The sequence below is a fragment of the Pimephales promelas genome, chromosome 1 (genome assembly GCF_988280905.1).
Source record: "Pimephales promelas chromosome 1, fPimPro1.hap1.1, whole genome shotgun sequence".
Lineage (NCBI taxonomy): Eukaryota > Metazoa > Chordata > Actinopteri > Cypriniformes > Leuciscidae > Pimephales > Pimephales promelas.
In genome coordinates, this window is record NC_142769.1 from 46,716,050 (window position 1) to 46,733,391 (window position 17,342).

Here is a 17,342-nt window from a genome sequence, read left to right on the forward strand (position 1 = left end):
AACATTCACCGAAACATCATCCAACCATATTGTGAAATAATGTTAAAATAGTTGGGCTATTATTATCCACTATGTCATGTTTCTTAATTTTTGAGCTTGACTAAAATGCAGCGTCAACCCTTTGAGTGGCGCTACTCGTGTTATCGTCGGCCGGAAATGACGCAGTTCCAGTGCTTTCGAAAGCACAGGCGGGGAAACAGTGTGGCAACTAAACTAGGTAAATAAAGAATCACAGTTAATCTAATTACATGATCACTGTAGCTAGCATTCAATCCGAATTTTAGCACATTGTTTGCAAGCAAACTAGCGTTACATATTGCATATTTCAGATTTGGAGTCTTTGTTGCCTAGTTATCCAATCTTGTATAATGCGACTGCAAGTTGCAACCGTTGCATTACAAGAATTTAAGCAACTTGAATGTGTTTAACTCCTTCTAGGATGTTAATATGCCTGGGGGCCAGGTGTGTTTGGGTCGGAAGCGCCCGCTGCCCCCGTGCCCGAACCCTCTGTTCCTGCAGTGGTTAACAGAGTTACGGGACAGCGCCAAAGAGAAGGGCCTGAAAACACAGTACACGTACCAGAAGGTGAGCGAATGTGTTGGGTTTAATTAGGGTGACCAACTGTCCTGTTTTCCCAGGACATGTCCTGTTTTCATATAACAATATAACCATTTTCTATCCATACAGAGGAGGCATAACCTACTTTAAATGTATTGAAATGAATAAGGTGTCTTTGAGTAAACTTCGAGTATCATTTGAGTTGGCCCATGTGTTTGCTGGGCCGAGTGTCCTGGTTTTTGGTAATCAAAATATGGTCACCCTAGTTTAATAGTCCTAATTTACAGCTGCGCCATTCGGGGTCAAAGGAGATGGATGACAGATTAAAACTGCTTACTTTATGCGGTGAATTTCATCTTCATAAATGTAAAGTAACTGAATCTAAGCCCAACTTTAAACTTTTTTGTGTTGATTAAAAATTATTTTATGACTCTCTTTGTTTATCAGCTAAGAAAGCTGCTAAAACTAGCCTAGTTTGCTGCTCAAAGAAATTATGGTTTCTTTGTAAATCACCTGAATTTATCTGCGTGTTTCGTGATTTATTTGTTGTTTATTGGACTGTCCCTTATGTACTGCCTTGCTTACTTTGTCTTTGAGTATACTGTTTTTTTTGTTTTGTTTTTTTCCATTTTATTTATTTTTGTGCTTGATGTATCCCCTGTGCTTCACTGTTTAATAAAAAAAAAAATTACAGCAGCGCCATATTTGATTTTTAAGGGGAATGAAAGCGAAGCTGTGAGGGATATGGTTTGTTTTTTTAAATGTGTTTTTGGGTGGTTCTGCTGGTGAAATGGTTTGCAAAAATATCATTCCAAGAAACATAATTAGACAAAAAACTTATGACATTTGGAGCTAATTATAAGTGATCTATGAGTTTTATAAATACATTATTTATTTTGTTTTACAGAAAATATGGTCATTGCCATTGAAAACATGCCTCTCCCATACGTAAAATACATATTTTGATGAATACATAGTTATGAAATTGAAAGCCACTTCATCATAGTGGTTATAACTCAAAAACCTGCTGTGTAACACAAGAATGAACCTCATTGGTTCTGGCGTGTCAAGTGACCATTCTTGAACTTCAGTTTATCACAAATGATGTGTGAGTTGATGAATAATCATATGTGTGAATATATGTGAATAATAGCGTAAATTAAATCTGTTCATCTTATAAATTGATTGAGTCTCTTCAGAAAATTTGGACAAAACCGCTCAATTCTTATGGATTAGTTTTACAATCTCTATGAACTGTTTGAAGCGTCAAAGTGGTAGTTGCGTAGTCATCAATGGAGGAATATAAAGGTTTCAGATTTGATCAAAAAGACATTCATTTGTGTTTCAAAGATGAATTTAAGTCTTATGGGTTTGGAAACTTTGGAATGAGAGTGAGATTTCTGGGTGAACTATTCCTTTAAAGGGATACTCCACCGTTTTTTCATATTAAACTATGTTATTAGTTGATGCATACCTCTCTCGTCTCAGTGTGTGTACTCAATCACTCTGGAGCGCGAGACAATTTGATGGCACTTAACTAGCCCAGTTCATTCAATGTGGGCCAAGCAGAGAAGCGACCAAACACATCCACGTTTTCCATATTTAAATACAGTTACACGAGCAGTGTAACTCGACCTAGGACGGTGACACAAAATAAAATGTTGCGCTTTTCTAAGCGCATTTCACCACACAATATAGTTATCCATTTTACACGCTTAGAAAAGCGCAACTTTTATTTTGTCACCGTCCTAGGTCGAGAAAAAACGGTGGAGTATCCCTTTAACATCTAGCATGATTAAATTGCTCTAGATGTTAAAGGGATAGTAAAATAGTTTACTACATTTACAACAAGCATTTCCATCAATTAATTTATAAAACATTCAACCCACGGGGGGAAAAATCAACCTGCGGCAACAGTTTAAAAGTATACCAATTCCATGGGAACTTGACAACCCTGTCACAGCCTTGCTTACATACCTGTCTCGGCGCTGCTCCGAATTAAGTATAGACCATTTCACAAGATGTAAACAACACTGGTCCAGAAGCACTTCCTGTTTCAGTTTGTAACTGTTTTCTTTATTTCACATGTAAAGAAACATCTTAAAGATGTTTGTTTAACTTTTTGATTCGGTTTTAAATGGTCTGTTGGTTTTATTTTATCCCAGCTTTTATGTGGTGTTAAAAAACTGAAACAGGAAGTGCTTCTGGACCAGTGTTGTTTACATCTTGTGAAATGGTCTATACTTCGAATGTTTGATTTTACTGACTGTAAACACGTAAATGATCTCATTAGAATATGCTAAACTGATTCATCTCAGCAAATCATGCAATGTAATTCTATTTTACAGGCCATAAACTCTCTGCAAAAATATCCTCTCCCGCTAAAAAACGGAAAAGAGGCGAAGATCCTGCAGAATTTCGGCGATGGGATCTGCAAGATTTTGGACGAGCGACTGCAGAAGCATTATCGGGAAAACGGTGCGTTACCTCACTGTAGTTTCCCTTTTATCCACAGACTTTCTTTTAACCCTCTGGGGTTGTTCGTTTCAGAGTCACATTCGGGGTGTTCGTGGTCCAAATGGACCCAAAGGGAGGGATTCATATTTAAAAAAAAAAAAAAAAATCTTTTTTGTTTACTCGTTTTTTATAATATTTTTTTCTTTTCTTTTTTGGTGTTTTGAGAAAATGTCAAAAATAAAAAAAAATTATAATAAGTATTAATGCAATAATTATGACAAATTTTCCCCCCATTGAACATAATAGAAAAAATGTTTTTAAAAAAATAATTTTAAAAAAAATAATTTTTTTGAAGCTGTATTTCATTTTAGAGTCAAGCCTAGGCCTCATAAAAGCAATTTTTGAAATGAGATGGATGCCGTCTGGTGGACAAACTGAGCATTTTAAAAATGCAAAACACGTATAATCTGAATTTTTTTGGTGTGTTTGTGTATAAAAGTGTGTTTGTGTGTGTCTGGATGTGTCTGTTTTGCACTCTTGATGTTTTATAGATTCACCCCTTCACTGTTGTGTGCTTTTTTTCAAGATCGTGGCTGATTTGTAGATTGTACGCACAAAAAAACTCACTATTTTCACATTTTTGCCAATTTCCCATTAATTTTCCGTGCAAACACCCCAAGTGTGACTATTTTTTTTAAAACCACTTAGACTAATCACATCCTATCCCCAATTTTTTTTGGGTGTTCAAATACCAAAAACCAACAAAGTCACCAAATTTCGGACCATTCCGAGGAAGCTGTGATTTAAAAAAAAAAGAAAATTATTTAAATTTTTCGGGTCCATTTGGGCTGAACAACCCCAGAGGGTTAATCTACTGGCATTATGTTAACATGCCTCTGTTTGTTTGTTTTTCCTGGAAGGTCCTGATGCTCCAATCCAATTGACTGGCCAGATCAGCAACATGGCTTCATCTAAAAAGATGGACAGACCACAGAAGAAACTTTCCGGAAACTTGGGTGAACATATGGTCGGTTTAAAGATGAAATGAGTTGTGCGTACTTGTCTTAGAAAACTAATGACAAATTTCTTGCAGAAACGAACGCAAATAGACGGAAGAACTCGGAAAAAGAGGGAGTATGTGCCACAGAAGAGGTCTGGAGGTTACGCTGTACTGCTCACTTTGTATAGACACACACAGGTAAAACAAGCACATGTTATTTTGCATGTTTTTTTAATGGTGTACAAGTTATCGTTAAAAATGACTTCCCCCGTGGAGAAAATAAAGGTGATTTATGGTATTAAATCACTGTATTTTGTAGATGCCTGGCAGTAAAGGCTTCATGTTTAGGAATGAGCTACAAACTGAGGCACAGCCCTTCTGTGATAAGTCCTTCACAGTGGTGAGCCCAACAACACACTTCTACAAAGGATTTACCGCTATCTGTTATCTGTTATCTGCTATCTGTAGCCTAAGCATATCTCATCCCTCTACATATAGCCTGATCTTGGTTGCAAGTACACGGCGTGGTCGTCGGTGAGCACGCTCATTCAGAAAGAGCTGTTGGTGAAGACACACAATCCCGCCAGGTAAACCAGATCTGCAGTCACAGCGCAGGACTTCTGCTTTCGTTTGAGTTGCGTTGATCTTTTCCTGTTTTACCTCAGGTATTCATTGACTGAGCAGGGTTTGGCTTTAGCTGAGAGGCTTGATTCAGAAGAGACGGGGATGACTAAAGAACATGTGGAGCGATACAGTGAAGAAGAAAACTCTCAGGATGGACCAGATGTTGTAGACCTGACTTTGGAGGAGGAAGAAGAGGAAGAGAAAGCGAGTCGGTGGGTACAAGCAGGTTGGCTTTTGCATAAGAGCAGGGACAAATGTTAAAGTTTCCATTTTTGCTTTTTAGATCATATTATGCTATTTTGAGTCGTTTAAAATCAACTTGTTATTTTATGGATAATTGTTAGCCTGGCTAACGTCTGGGAACCACATGTTAAAGCACACTTTTGATGGACAAAAATAAACGATTTCACTCAAAAAGTGCCCGAAATGCACAGAATAAGCATGTCTAGTTAGTTTTAACAACAACTTAAATAAAATAAATAAATAAAATAAAATAAAGACTTAGGCTACCCGGTGAAAACTGGTTATTCAGTTTGGATAATTATATATATATATATATATATATTAGGGCTGTGCAAAAGTTAATTGCGATTAATCGCATCCAAAATAAAAGTCTGTTTTACATAATATATTTGTGTGTGCTGTATATAATTATTTTGTATATATAAATACCTATGCATGCATGTATATATTTAAGAATTATTTGCGCTTAAATTCTGTATATATATATAAATACATAATCTATATTATACAAATATAAATATTTTATATAGGAATAACACATTTTCTTAAACATATACATGCATGTGTGTGTATTTATATATACAAAATAATTATATACAGCACACACAAATATACTATGTAAACAGAGACTTTTATTTTGGATGCGATTAATCGCAATTAACTTTTGCACAGCCCTAATATATATATATATATATATATATATATGAAAAAATATATATATATATATATATTAGAGCCAAACCGATATATCGGCAGACCGATATTATCGGCCGATATTAGGCATTTTCCAAGCGATCGGTATCGGCAGGTATAATGGCCGATAAATGAATATTTAAAAATTAAAATAAAAATGAACGAAACGCGCTTGAACCATGTCATGAGTGTTGGAGTTGTATAGATAGTTGTATAAATAAATAAATAAAATATCGGCCGATATATCGGATTTTAAAACCCAAAAATATTTGTATCGTATCGGCCTTCAAAATCCTTTATCGGTCGCACTCGATATATATTATATATATATTATATTATAGTAAACTAGCCAGAAAATATTATAGATAAATGTTCTGTTAGTTTATGTAACACACAGACAGCTACATAGGCTAGCACAACCCAAATCAAACCCGAGTGTGTGGTTTATTTGTGTGTTTTTTGTTTTTTATCCACGGAGTTGCAGTCTTAAACATATCAAAAGTATGACTGAAACTAATAGATTGGAGCCATTTTCTGGGTTGTTTTGTTGTTTAACATTTATATGCGACTGTTGTACACCTCCCCATTGCAAACTTTCAAGACTATCAATGTTATAAATAACCAACTTCTAAAAACCAATGTATAGTTATAGTCTTTTTAAATAATTGCTCGCTTAAATATGTAGCTTTGGAGCCGCTGCTGTGACACTGTACAAACGCTTCAAGTTTTTAGTTTTATGTGAAAATCGCTCGATGAACTACATCTCCAGGGGAGTGAAACAATGAGCAAGATCTGCTGCTCGTGTGTGTGCAGTCTGGCACAAAACACTCAGGCATGACTGCGTCACGTTACGATTATAACATAAAACTATAGAAACAATGACAGATGCTAGCCTCAGTAAAGTTAGCTTCATTCATTGAGGGAAAATGTGCACCTTTGGGGTTTGAAGTCTTTGTAATTACGTATTTTCACAGTCCAATATATGTCAGCAGTTTTACATCAAACTGCGGATTTCTTCACTTTAAATGTATCTTTGAAATTGACAAACATCATATCTGTACTTCAGGGCACAATTCAAACGAGATCAAAATATTTGTTGTCTCTCGACATTGGTTTTCCGAAATAAGGTCCCATGGTGGTCGACTGGAAGGGGAGGGGCTTAGGCTCTCTATATGGCTGTTTTTCCCCATTGTATCAGTTAATATTGTGGCCAGTGAAAATGCTGAGTGGCTAGTAACTTAACAAAATAGCAAAATTAACTGTATAAACATTCATAGGTGCAGCGAGTCTTCAGAAAGGCCTACTACAGCTCTGTCTGTAAACCAGGCCAGAGGTCTAATCTCCGAGTCCGATGCCAAAGGAGAATCCCAAACTTTAGAGACAGGGAGAACCGCAATGGGTTGGCATCTTCCACCTGGATCTTATGACATTGTATTGTGCGTTGACTTCGTCGAGACGACTGGGTAAGATTGTACAATGTGGTTTTATCAATATAGTTTGTTATTTTGTTAAACAGGAAATAGCTAGTAGACTTATATTAGTTACATTGTGAACTCGACAGGGGAAACGCTGCTCGTAAACAAGAGTTGGCCAAAGAATTGCAAAGGAATGCTGTGACCTTTGACATCAGGAAACTGAATGTAGGGGACTTCCTTTGGGTGGCACGTGAGAAAGTGACACCTGTTCCTGGTAGGTCAACTTTGAGATGCAGGACTAGTTAATAACCAGCAGGTGGCAGTGGTGTTCTTCTCAGAATAAATGCACAAGAAAAGTTTAATAGATGATCATTTAAAAAAAAAAAAGAATACATTTTATTTATACAGAGCCTTTCCAACACCCAAGGTCACTATAAACTATAAACTCACTATAAGGAACAAATGAAGATCAAATTAAGTCATTTTTATACAGTGGTTCTCAATCTTCAGGACTACAACTCTCTCCTTTGTCCGAGACAATATTCAAAGGCGCTCTTATCTAAGCTAAGCTAATATGTATTTCGAGTACTTATGTTTTAGTGAACAAAAAATATGATGTCTGTTTAATTTTAATATTAATAAAGATTATGTCAATATACATGTAACTTTTTATAATTTTAAGACGTATTGAGGCCCTCGTGGAGGTTTGCTGATGCTTTCTAGTGAGCCCCGGCCCCCTGATTGAGAACCACTGTTTTAATAGTTTAATCCATAAAGGTTTTAAAAATAACAATAATAATAATTGCTGACATGTATAAAAAAGCATGTGTGTGTTCCTCCAGGGCAGCTGCGTCCACCCGTGGGTAAAGAGCTTGTGCTTGATTACATCATTGAGAGGAAGAGGATGGACGATCTCTGTGGAAGCATCATAGACGGACGCTTCAGAGAGCAGAAGGTGGAGGAAATTCTGTTTATAAAACTTTATTGCATTTTTTTCCCCAAACCTGCAGACATTGATATTTGAAAATAAATAAGTCGATTTTTTTTTTTTTTTTTTTTTAGATTATTTTCTTTACTTTTTCCTTCATTTATTATTTTAAAATTGATTTTTTGTAATTTATATTTACTTTAATTTTAAAATTTATTTATTCTGGTTTTTTTTAGGTGGAAGAAATTCTGTTTATAAAACTTTATTGCATTTTTTTCCCCAAACCTGCAGACGTTGATATTTGAAAATAAATAAGTCGATTTTTTTTTTTTTTTTTTTTTTTTTTTAGATTATTTTATTTACTTTTTCCTTCATTTATTATTTTAAAATTGATTTTTTTGTAATTTATATGTACTTTAATTTTAAAATTTATTTATTCTGTTTTTTTTAGGTGGAAGAAATTCTGTTTATAAAACTTTATTGCATTTTTTTTCCCCCCAAACCTGCAGATGTTGATATTTGAAAATAAATAAGTCGATTTTTTTTTAGATTATTTTCTTTACTTTTTCCTTCATTTATTATTTTAAAATTGATTTTTGTAATTTATATTTACTTTAATTTTAAAATGTATTTATTCTGGGTTTTTTTTATCATCACATTCGGTGTGTTTTCCAAGAAAGTTAGCTGTCTATATAAACACACACATCCTTGTTAGTCTGTATAACCACGTGCGATGGTCGCCTATACATTCAAGTATAATCTCCTCTGTTTTCTTTGTATTAATTACTAAATTATTGTTATCACACCAGTCAACAAACCTGCTTATTTCTGGCTGGTAGATGGTGCCAATGATATAATCTTCAAAAAGTAAACTTAAAATGGCTGTGTCATCTGAATATTTAAAAAATATAGTTTTGTGAATGCTTACTTGAACATTCATTTGTAGCAAGAATTGGCTGAACTGACAAAGCTTTGGGGACCACCTGTGCTAATGTTATTTTGTTGTGAAAGACAATCGTTTACTTTTACACACTGAGTTCTCTCAGTTCAGAAAGATAAACACTACCTTATGATAGATGGGTTTGCACTCAACTGCTCCATATTTGGAATTAACAAGGGCACTTGGATAGTGTTAAAAGCACAGCAAAAATCGATAAAAAGTAAAGAGCATAAGCTTTGTGAGCCTCTAAGTGCTGTTTAATAGCATCCTCAGTTCCCCTCGCTTGTCTATTGGCAAACTGTAAATTATCTAAATTGATAGCAACCTCTGCTTTTAACATAGAATCAATGCACTTTTCAAAACATTTCATCATTTGAGGGTTCGGTCCTTCATATTTATCTACTTTCTAGATGTAGTGAAAAGTAGAGCTGCACAATTCTGGATAAATTGGAATTAATTATATATATTTTTTAAAGTAGGATTGAATGAATGATTCAACGACTCATATATTTCACTTGTTTTGGTACTGGAAGCATCAGTTTTTGAACAAATCTCTTAAAAGAATGATTCAATGACTACTATATATATATTTAAATAGTATACACATGTCGCCAACAACTATTATAATGATGTAAATGATGCAATCTTTACATTTCTTTTTGTCAAATTATGTTTGGGGTTTTTTTTTTGACCGAAATATAAACGTTTATCCCAGACTTTCTGTGATGATGTGAAGCTTGTTGTCATTTTGGAATAAGACGGCGTCTCAGTTTGAATCGAGATCAAGGTCTTTTACCCTAAAACTGTATTCTGGACAAATGTGGGCAAATAGTTTTGATTTATTTTAAAAAAAATACTTCCCTTGATCTGAGCGGTACAAGAGTTGGCTACTTTTCCTAAGTTTGCCTCCTGAACACACACAATTTTTTTTGGACTCAATTCTACAATGTTAAGTGGGTGAAAAAAAAACTCCTTAATCTTGTATTTGGGTCAAAAATGGGCACCCATAGAAATGAATGGGAAAAATAAGCCAAAATAAGACACCGGGTGACAGCAAAGTCGCTTCATCTTTAGGTTTTAGCTCTAAGAACTTATTGGAATGATATTTTTATGTAGTTAAAATAAAAATAAAACATAAGCATAATTTACATAGAAAATATGGTACTTTTTGAAGTAAATAAATTCAAAAATACCCCCAAAATAAAAACAAACAGCATAAATGGATAGACAAAACTTTATCGAAGACAGTGATATAACATTTATTATAAATAAAAATTAGGATCACACCTGAGTCCTCTGTGCCCACATTTGTCCACATAAGGGCTATAAAGTGAAAACGGTTTGAGGGCTACCTATTAATCATGCAACAGATTTGTGACTTTCCTAATATATGTTCCATTATTTTCTCTTTTCTGTTGCATTCCCAGTTTCGCCTGAAGAGGTGTGGTCTGCGTAAGCCCATTTATCTAGTGGAGGAGTGTGGATCGGCGGCGGCTCATCTCAGTTTACCTGAGAGTACATTACAGCAGGCTATAGTCAACACACAGGTACACATGAGGCCGTAAACACAGGCGTGCAGCAGTGGATGATGTGATTGAATGTGTATAATTGCAGGTGGTTGACGGCTTCTTTGTGAAGCGTGTACAGGATGTGAAAGAGTCTGTTGCTTACCTCACCATCATGACCAGATACCTTCAGAAACTCTACCAGGTTTGTTTTAAAGGCCAACCGATGCAGCATGTGGAAATCACTTCTTTAAATATATATCCTAATTCATGTTGTTGTTTTTGTTTATCCTCAGAATTGCACGTTATTCTGTCGCTCCAGAGAGCTGGAGGGCGATCGAGAAGATGAGATGGAGAAAACGGCAAACCTCTCCTGCTCTCTCATGGCCTTCGCTGAGTTTAACTATGGGGCTGTCAAGAACAAGGTAATGTCAAAACAAATCAACAGGTTGCACTGATATTAAAATCATGTATGATGGGATATGCTGACATGAAAATAGGAGTGCTGGGCAACGATTAATCGCATCCAAAATAAAAGTTTGTGTTTACATAATACACCTGTGTGTACTGTGTATAATTATTTAGTTTATACAAGTACACACACATGCATGTATATTTTTAAAAAATATGTGCGTGCATGCATGTTTATACACAATATACATTATAAATAAATATAAATATTTTATATATAAAAAATATACATGCATGTGTGTGTATTTATATATAAAAAATAAATATAGTGTGTGTACTTGTATAAACTAATTAATTATACACAGTACACACAGGTGTATTATGTAAACACAAACTTTTATTTTGTATGCGACTAATCGTTGCCCAGCACATTATACGATAAATGGCATTTTTAAAAATCTATAGTAAAATAAAAATATAAAGCTAAAAACAAAATACCGTATTTTGTTGCTTGAGTGAATTTAGACATCACAATGTTATAATACACAGTGAAATATATTAACCCTCTGGGGTTGTTCGGCCCAAATGGACCTGAAGAAAGAGACCTTAAATAAAAAAAATTTTAAAAATCACAGCTTCCTCGGAATGGTCCGAAATTTGGTGACTTTGTTGGTATTTGGTATTTGAACACCCAAAAAAATTGGGGACAGGATGTGAATAGTCTAAGTGGTTGTAAAAAAAATAGTCACACTTGGGGTGTTCGGGTCCAAATGGACCCGCATGGAAAATGAATGGGAAATTGGCAAAAATGTGAAAATACTGAGTTTTTTTGTGCGTACAATCTACAAATCAGCCACGATCTTGAAAAAAGCACACAACAGTGAAGGGGTGAATCTATAAAACATCAAGAGTGCAAAACAAACACATCCAGACACACACAAACACACTTTTATACACAAACACACCAAAAAATTCAGATAATACATGTTTTGCATTTTTAAAATGCTCAGTTTGTCCACCAGATGGCATCCATCTCATTCCAAAAATTGCTTTTATGAGGCCTAGGCTTGACTAAAATGAAATACAGCTTTAAAAAATATATATATATATATATATATTTTAATATTTTTTCTATTATGTTCAATGGGGGGAAATTTTGTCATAATTATTGGATTAATACTAATTATACATTTTTTATTTTTGAAATTTTCTCAAAACACCAAAAAAGAAAAGAAAAAATATTATAAAAAACGAGTAAAAAATAAAAAATCATGATTTTTTTTTTTTTTAACCCTTGTGCATTGTTCAAATTCACTACCCTTTCGTTATGTTCGTGGCTGAAAAAAGCCACTACTTTAAACTGCTGTAAAAATGTATCAGATAAATATTTTTTTCAATTTTTTTTGCATAAATCTATTAACCGACCTCAGTCCTGATCAAAACTACTAATTTTTTTTAAAAAAATTCAGGATTTTAACTCTTTAATTGCCAAATTCATAAATGATGTCACTGATTTGGGGGGGAAAAAACACAAAATGACTTATTTTCAATATAAAATATGATTGTGGACTGGATTTTTTTTCACCTTTTATCACAGTCTTGGACATGTCAAAGATTAGAAATAACATTGGTTTTGATGCATTGTTAGTTTTTGTGTAGCATCAGATTTTAACTTTTTCTCCCTCATTTACTGTTCGTGGCTGTTTTTGCCCCATTGACTTCCATTATAACCACATTTTTTGATTGCAAAGCCATGACACTATAAAATCATGCATTTTTGATTGTTGATGGTTTTCCCTGTTGGGAAGAGGTAAAATTTGTAATTTTTACTGTTGATAACCAGGTGGAACCATTTAACCCTTTAGACAGGCCTGTGCAAAAAAAAGCTTAGTTTCTGGCTTTTACATGCAGTTATATGGAGTATAATAGCATATTACAGTGTGTATATGTGTGTGTGGGTGTGCGTGAGTGTGTGAGAGAGTGTGAGAACTCACCTTAATGCGTCTGAGAAAATAAAAATATACACTTCAGCTCTCAAAACTACATGGAGTAAACAAAAACAAAGTAAGTGTATTTATGCATCTGCTGCCTTTTGATGGGGAGAAATGCAGACTAAACAAAAACAAAGCAAGTGGATATAAACGCTTGTCATTTGATGGTGAGAAGAGCAGCAAGCAACATGAGAGAGGGCTTGACTTGTAGTGAAGTTTTAGAGATGATTATGCAGTCTGACCCCTCCAGCGAGCTGCAGGAGGTATTGTCTTCTCACTCTGACCGCAGACTCAGGACAGTCAGATCCTGGTTTGGATGTGGCACCCTCATCATCATCTCAAGCTTCCACTGAAGGCGAGGAGGATTCAGATGATCCTGGATCTGGATGGACTGGGAGAATCTTGAGAGGGACATGGTGGTTCTGAAAATCGCACGACCACTGCGATCATCCCACAGGCAACGTGTGGACTCCCCTCTGGATCTGTAGACGCTGGCCAAAATCAGTAGCCCCATGCACAGAGATCTGTGGAGTCCACAGATCCAGGATCCTCTGAATCCTCCTCGCCTTCAGTGGAGCTCTAGCTTCCACTGAAAGCAGGAGGATTCTGTGGATCCTGGATCTGGGTGGATTGGGAGAAATGGTGAAGTATGGTTTTCCACCAATGCGGAGACAATTCCCTTTCTTCAGCCTGCAAGAGGCGTGAGTCGAGGGCCGACACGCAATGCTATCGCAATGGTTCAGAACATGGATTCTGTGTTCAATCTGTTTTTTGCGGAGGAGACGACTGACCTCATTGTCAGCATGACCAACCTCCATGGGCACCGCACAATGAGAAACTGGACTGGGGTGGACTCCACAGATCTCTGTGCCAACATGGGGCTACTGATTTTGGCCAGCGTCTACAGATCCAGAGGGGAGTCCACACGTTGCCTGTGGGATGATCGCAGTGGTCATGCGATTTTCAGAGCCACCATGTCCCTCTCAAGATTCTCCCAGTCCATCCAGATCCAGGATCATCTGAATCCTCCTCGCCTTCAGTGGAAGCTTGAGATGATGATGAGGGTGCCACATCCAAACCAGGATCTGACTGTCCTGAGTCTGCGGTCAGAGTGAGAAGACAATACCTCCTGCAGCTCGCTGGAGGGGTCAGACTGCATAATCATCTCTTAAACTTCACTACAAGTCAAGCCCTCTCTCATGTTGCTTGCTGCTCTTCTCACCTTAAAATGACAAGCGTTTATATCCACTTGCTTTGTTTTTGTTTAGTCTGCATTTCTCACCATCAAAAGGCAGCAGATGCATAAATACACTTACTTTGTTTTTGTTTACTCCATGTAGTTTTGAGAGCTGAAGTGTATATTTTTATTTTCTCAGACGCATCAAGGTGAGTTCTCACACTCTCTCACACACTCACGCACACCCACACACACATATACACACTGTAATATGCTATTATACTCCATATAACTGCATGTAAAAGCCAGAAACTAAGCTTTTTTTTGCACAGGCCTGTCTAAAGGGTTAAATGGTTCCACCTGGTTATCAACAGTAAAAATTACAAATTTTACCTCTTCCCAACAGGGAAAACCATCAACAATCAAAAATGCGTGATTTTATGGTGTCATGGCTTTGCAATCAAAAAAAGTGGTTATAATGGAAGTCAATGGGGCAAAAACAGCCACGAACAGTAAATGAGGGAGAAAAAGTTAAAATCTGATGCTACACAAAAACTAACAATGCATCAAAACCAATGTTATTTCTAATCTTTGACATGTCCAAGACTGTGATAAAAGGTGAAAAAAAATCCAGTCCACAATCATATTTTATATTGAAAATAAGTCATTTTCTGTGTTTTTTTTTTCCCAAATCAGTGACATCATTTATGAATTTGGCAATTAAAGAGTTAAAATCCTGAAATTTTTTTAAACATTTAGTAGTTTTGATCAGGACTGAGGTCAGTTAATAGATTTATGCAAAAAAATTTGAAAAAAAATATTTATCTGATACATTTTTACAGCAGTTTAAAGTAGTGGCTTTTTTCAGCCACGAACATAACGAAAGGGTAGTGAATTTGCCCAGAGTGTACTGTTGAGTTTTTGAAAAATTTTAAAGCATTTTCCCAAAATATGTGTCAAAATAAGATTTGTCACCAAAAATCATTCCATTTGCTGAAACAAAGAAAAAGTTACGGCCAAATTAAGACTAAAAAATACCCCTTAGTGGCTGAAAAAAGCCACAACAGCACATAAGGGTTAAATATGAATCCCGCCCTTTGGGTCCATTTGGACCCGAACACCCCGAATGTGACTCTGAAACGAACAACCCCAGAGCGTTAAACAATATATTGGTGTTTATTATAATATATATATAATAAACACCAACAACATATGCGTTCAAAAATATTCTAGGATTTTTCTCCATATAATGGACTTCAATGGGAACCAAACGGTTCTCAGGCCAAAAGACCGTTTTAGTGCAAACTTCAAACTGTTCAAAGGGCTTTAAATGATTCCAGACGATGAATAAGGGTCTTATCAAGCGAAACGATCGCTCATTTATAATAAAAATAAAGTTTAAGTTTTATAAGCTCAAATGCTCGCCTTGCTCTGCTCTGTGATGCGCGTTCAATCGTGACTCTCCTGTTCGAACTCGTTCATCAAAATGAACAAATCTTTTTCCGAGTCATTTGGTTCATTCAACGAACGAATTGACTCGGAAAAAGATTCGTTCAATTTGATAAATGAGTTTGAACAGGAGAGTCACAGAGCAAGGCGACCATTTGATTTTCTTCATATATTGAATAATTTCTAATCAAAATCTCTTTCTCTCATACAAACACAGTGCCAGACAGTGCGGGAAGTGTTCGCTCGACAGCTAATGCAGGTCAGTGGAGTCTCTGGTGATAAAGCAGCTGCTGTTCTCGAACGCTACAGCACAGTCAGCAGGTGTGACTCGCTTTCTACTATTGCACAAACTCATTCACATTCCACCACCACAGACTCTCACTCATTAAATTATAGTGTATCACCCCCTATCACAGACACGCACTCTTCAAAACACTCATTGTCATTCTACTATTGCAGACACTTGCTGACGTATGAATTAAAAATGCCTTTTTATGTGTTCCTTATGCTTGAAAACACAGATGATCATGTCATTTCACCTGTTAAAGAGATAGTCGACCCAAAAAATGAAAATTGTGTCATTTACTCACCCTCCAATTGTTCCAAACCTTTATGCATTTTTTCTTCTGTTGAACACAAAAGAAGATATTTGGAAGAATTTGTGGACAAATTATGATGCAATTTCCATTTTGGGGTGAACTGTCCCTTTTATCGTGTTGCCCCAAGCATGACTTTGCTTGTTTTGTTTTTCTTTGTTTTTAATCCATTCATTCTTTCTCTAGTTTATTGCAAGCATATGATCAGTGCTTCAGTGAAACGGAAAAAGAGAAGCTTCTTTCAACCATCAAATATGGAAAACTCAAAAGGTTTGTACTGATTGTGAAGATACTAGAATCTAGTGTTTTGCTAGATCTGTGAAGTGAAAAGCATTTTATCAACTATTATGCTGCAAAATTATTTTCAACATTGATAATAATCATACTATGTTTCTTGAGCAACAAATCAGCATATTAGAATGATTTCTGAAGGATCATGTGACAGATTTGCATTTTTTTTTAATCAAAATATGCTGCAAAATTATTTTCAACATTGATAATAATCATAATAAATGTTTCTTGAGCAATAAATCAGCATATTAGAATGATTTCTGAAGGATCATGTGACACAGATTTGCATTTTTTTATCAAAATATGCTGCAAAATTATTTTCAACATTGATAATAATCATAATAAATGTTTCTTGAGCAATAAATCAGCATATTAGAATGATTTCTGAAGGATCATGTGACACTGACTTGCAAAAATATTATGCAGCACAACTCTCAACATTAATAATAATAAACATAAGGTCATATGACACTGAATACTGGAGTATTGATGCTGAAAATTCAGCTTTGATCATAATGAATAAATGAAATTTTAAAATAAAGTCAACGATATTTTAAATTGTAATAGTATTTCACAATAGCACTGTAATTATGGCCAAATAAATTCAGCCTTGGTAAGCATAATAGATTTTATTATTATTATTATCATGACATTTCTGGTTGATATTATGTTTTTATTGTCATTGCAGGAATATTGGACCAGCTTTGAGTCGCACTATATATCAGCTTTACTGTACACGTGGACCTCTGTCATAGGCTTTCACCTTATTAAAAACACAAATGTGTGGTGCACTTGGATTTAATCATTGTATTATAATTTTTCTGTTTGTTGACTCAAATAATGTCTAAAGCAATAAAGGTGTACATTACAGTTTTTTGAAGCCCTAAGGAGTATTGCGTTTAATTTGAGCTGTTCTGTTTCCAAACAAAAATTGCTGTGCCCAAGCGTTTAAGCACTGAAGCGTATGATTTCAAAAAGGCTATTAAAATGAAACGAAGGGGTATTGGTGCAATGTATTGGGACTATCAGTGTGGGGCAGGTGACATCAGTGTAAAGAAAGGAGA

At 35.4% G+C, this 17,342-nt stretch overlaps 1 protein-coding gene across 1 annotated transcript; it reads left to right on the top strand.

Annotated features, from left to right (window-relative positions):
* The first annotated feature begins 79 nt into the window (after window positions 1-79).
* Window positions 80-17,165, top strand: mus81 (MUS81 structure-specific endonuclease subunit). Its single transcript, XM_039659310.2, has 17 exons — window positions 80-217; window positions 439-585; window positions 2,907-3,036; window positions 3,936-4,042; window positions 4,109-4,213; window positions 4,335-4,415; window positions 4,514-4,602; window positions 4,681-4,851; window positions 6,853-7,038; window positions 7,137-7,264; window positions 7,833-7,945; window positions 10,286-10,405; window positions 10,473-10,568; window positions 10,660-10,788; window positions 15,609-15,712; window positions 16,174-16,257; window positions 16,967-17,165. Exons 2-17 carry the CDS (start codon window positions 448-450, stop codon window positions 17,031-17,033), a joined length of 1,848 nt encoding a protein of 615 aa, XP_039515244.2. The 5' UTR covers window positions 80-217; window positions 439-447; the 3' UTR covers window positions 17,034-17,165.
* Window positions 17,166-17,342: the final 177 nt, after the last annotated feature.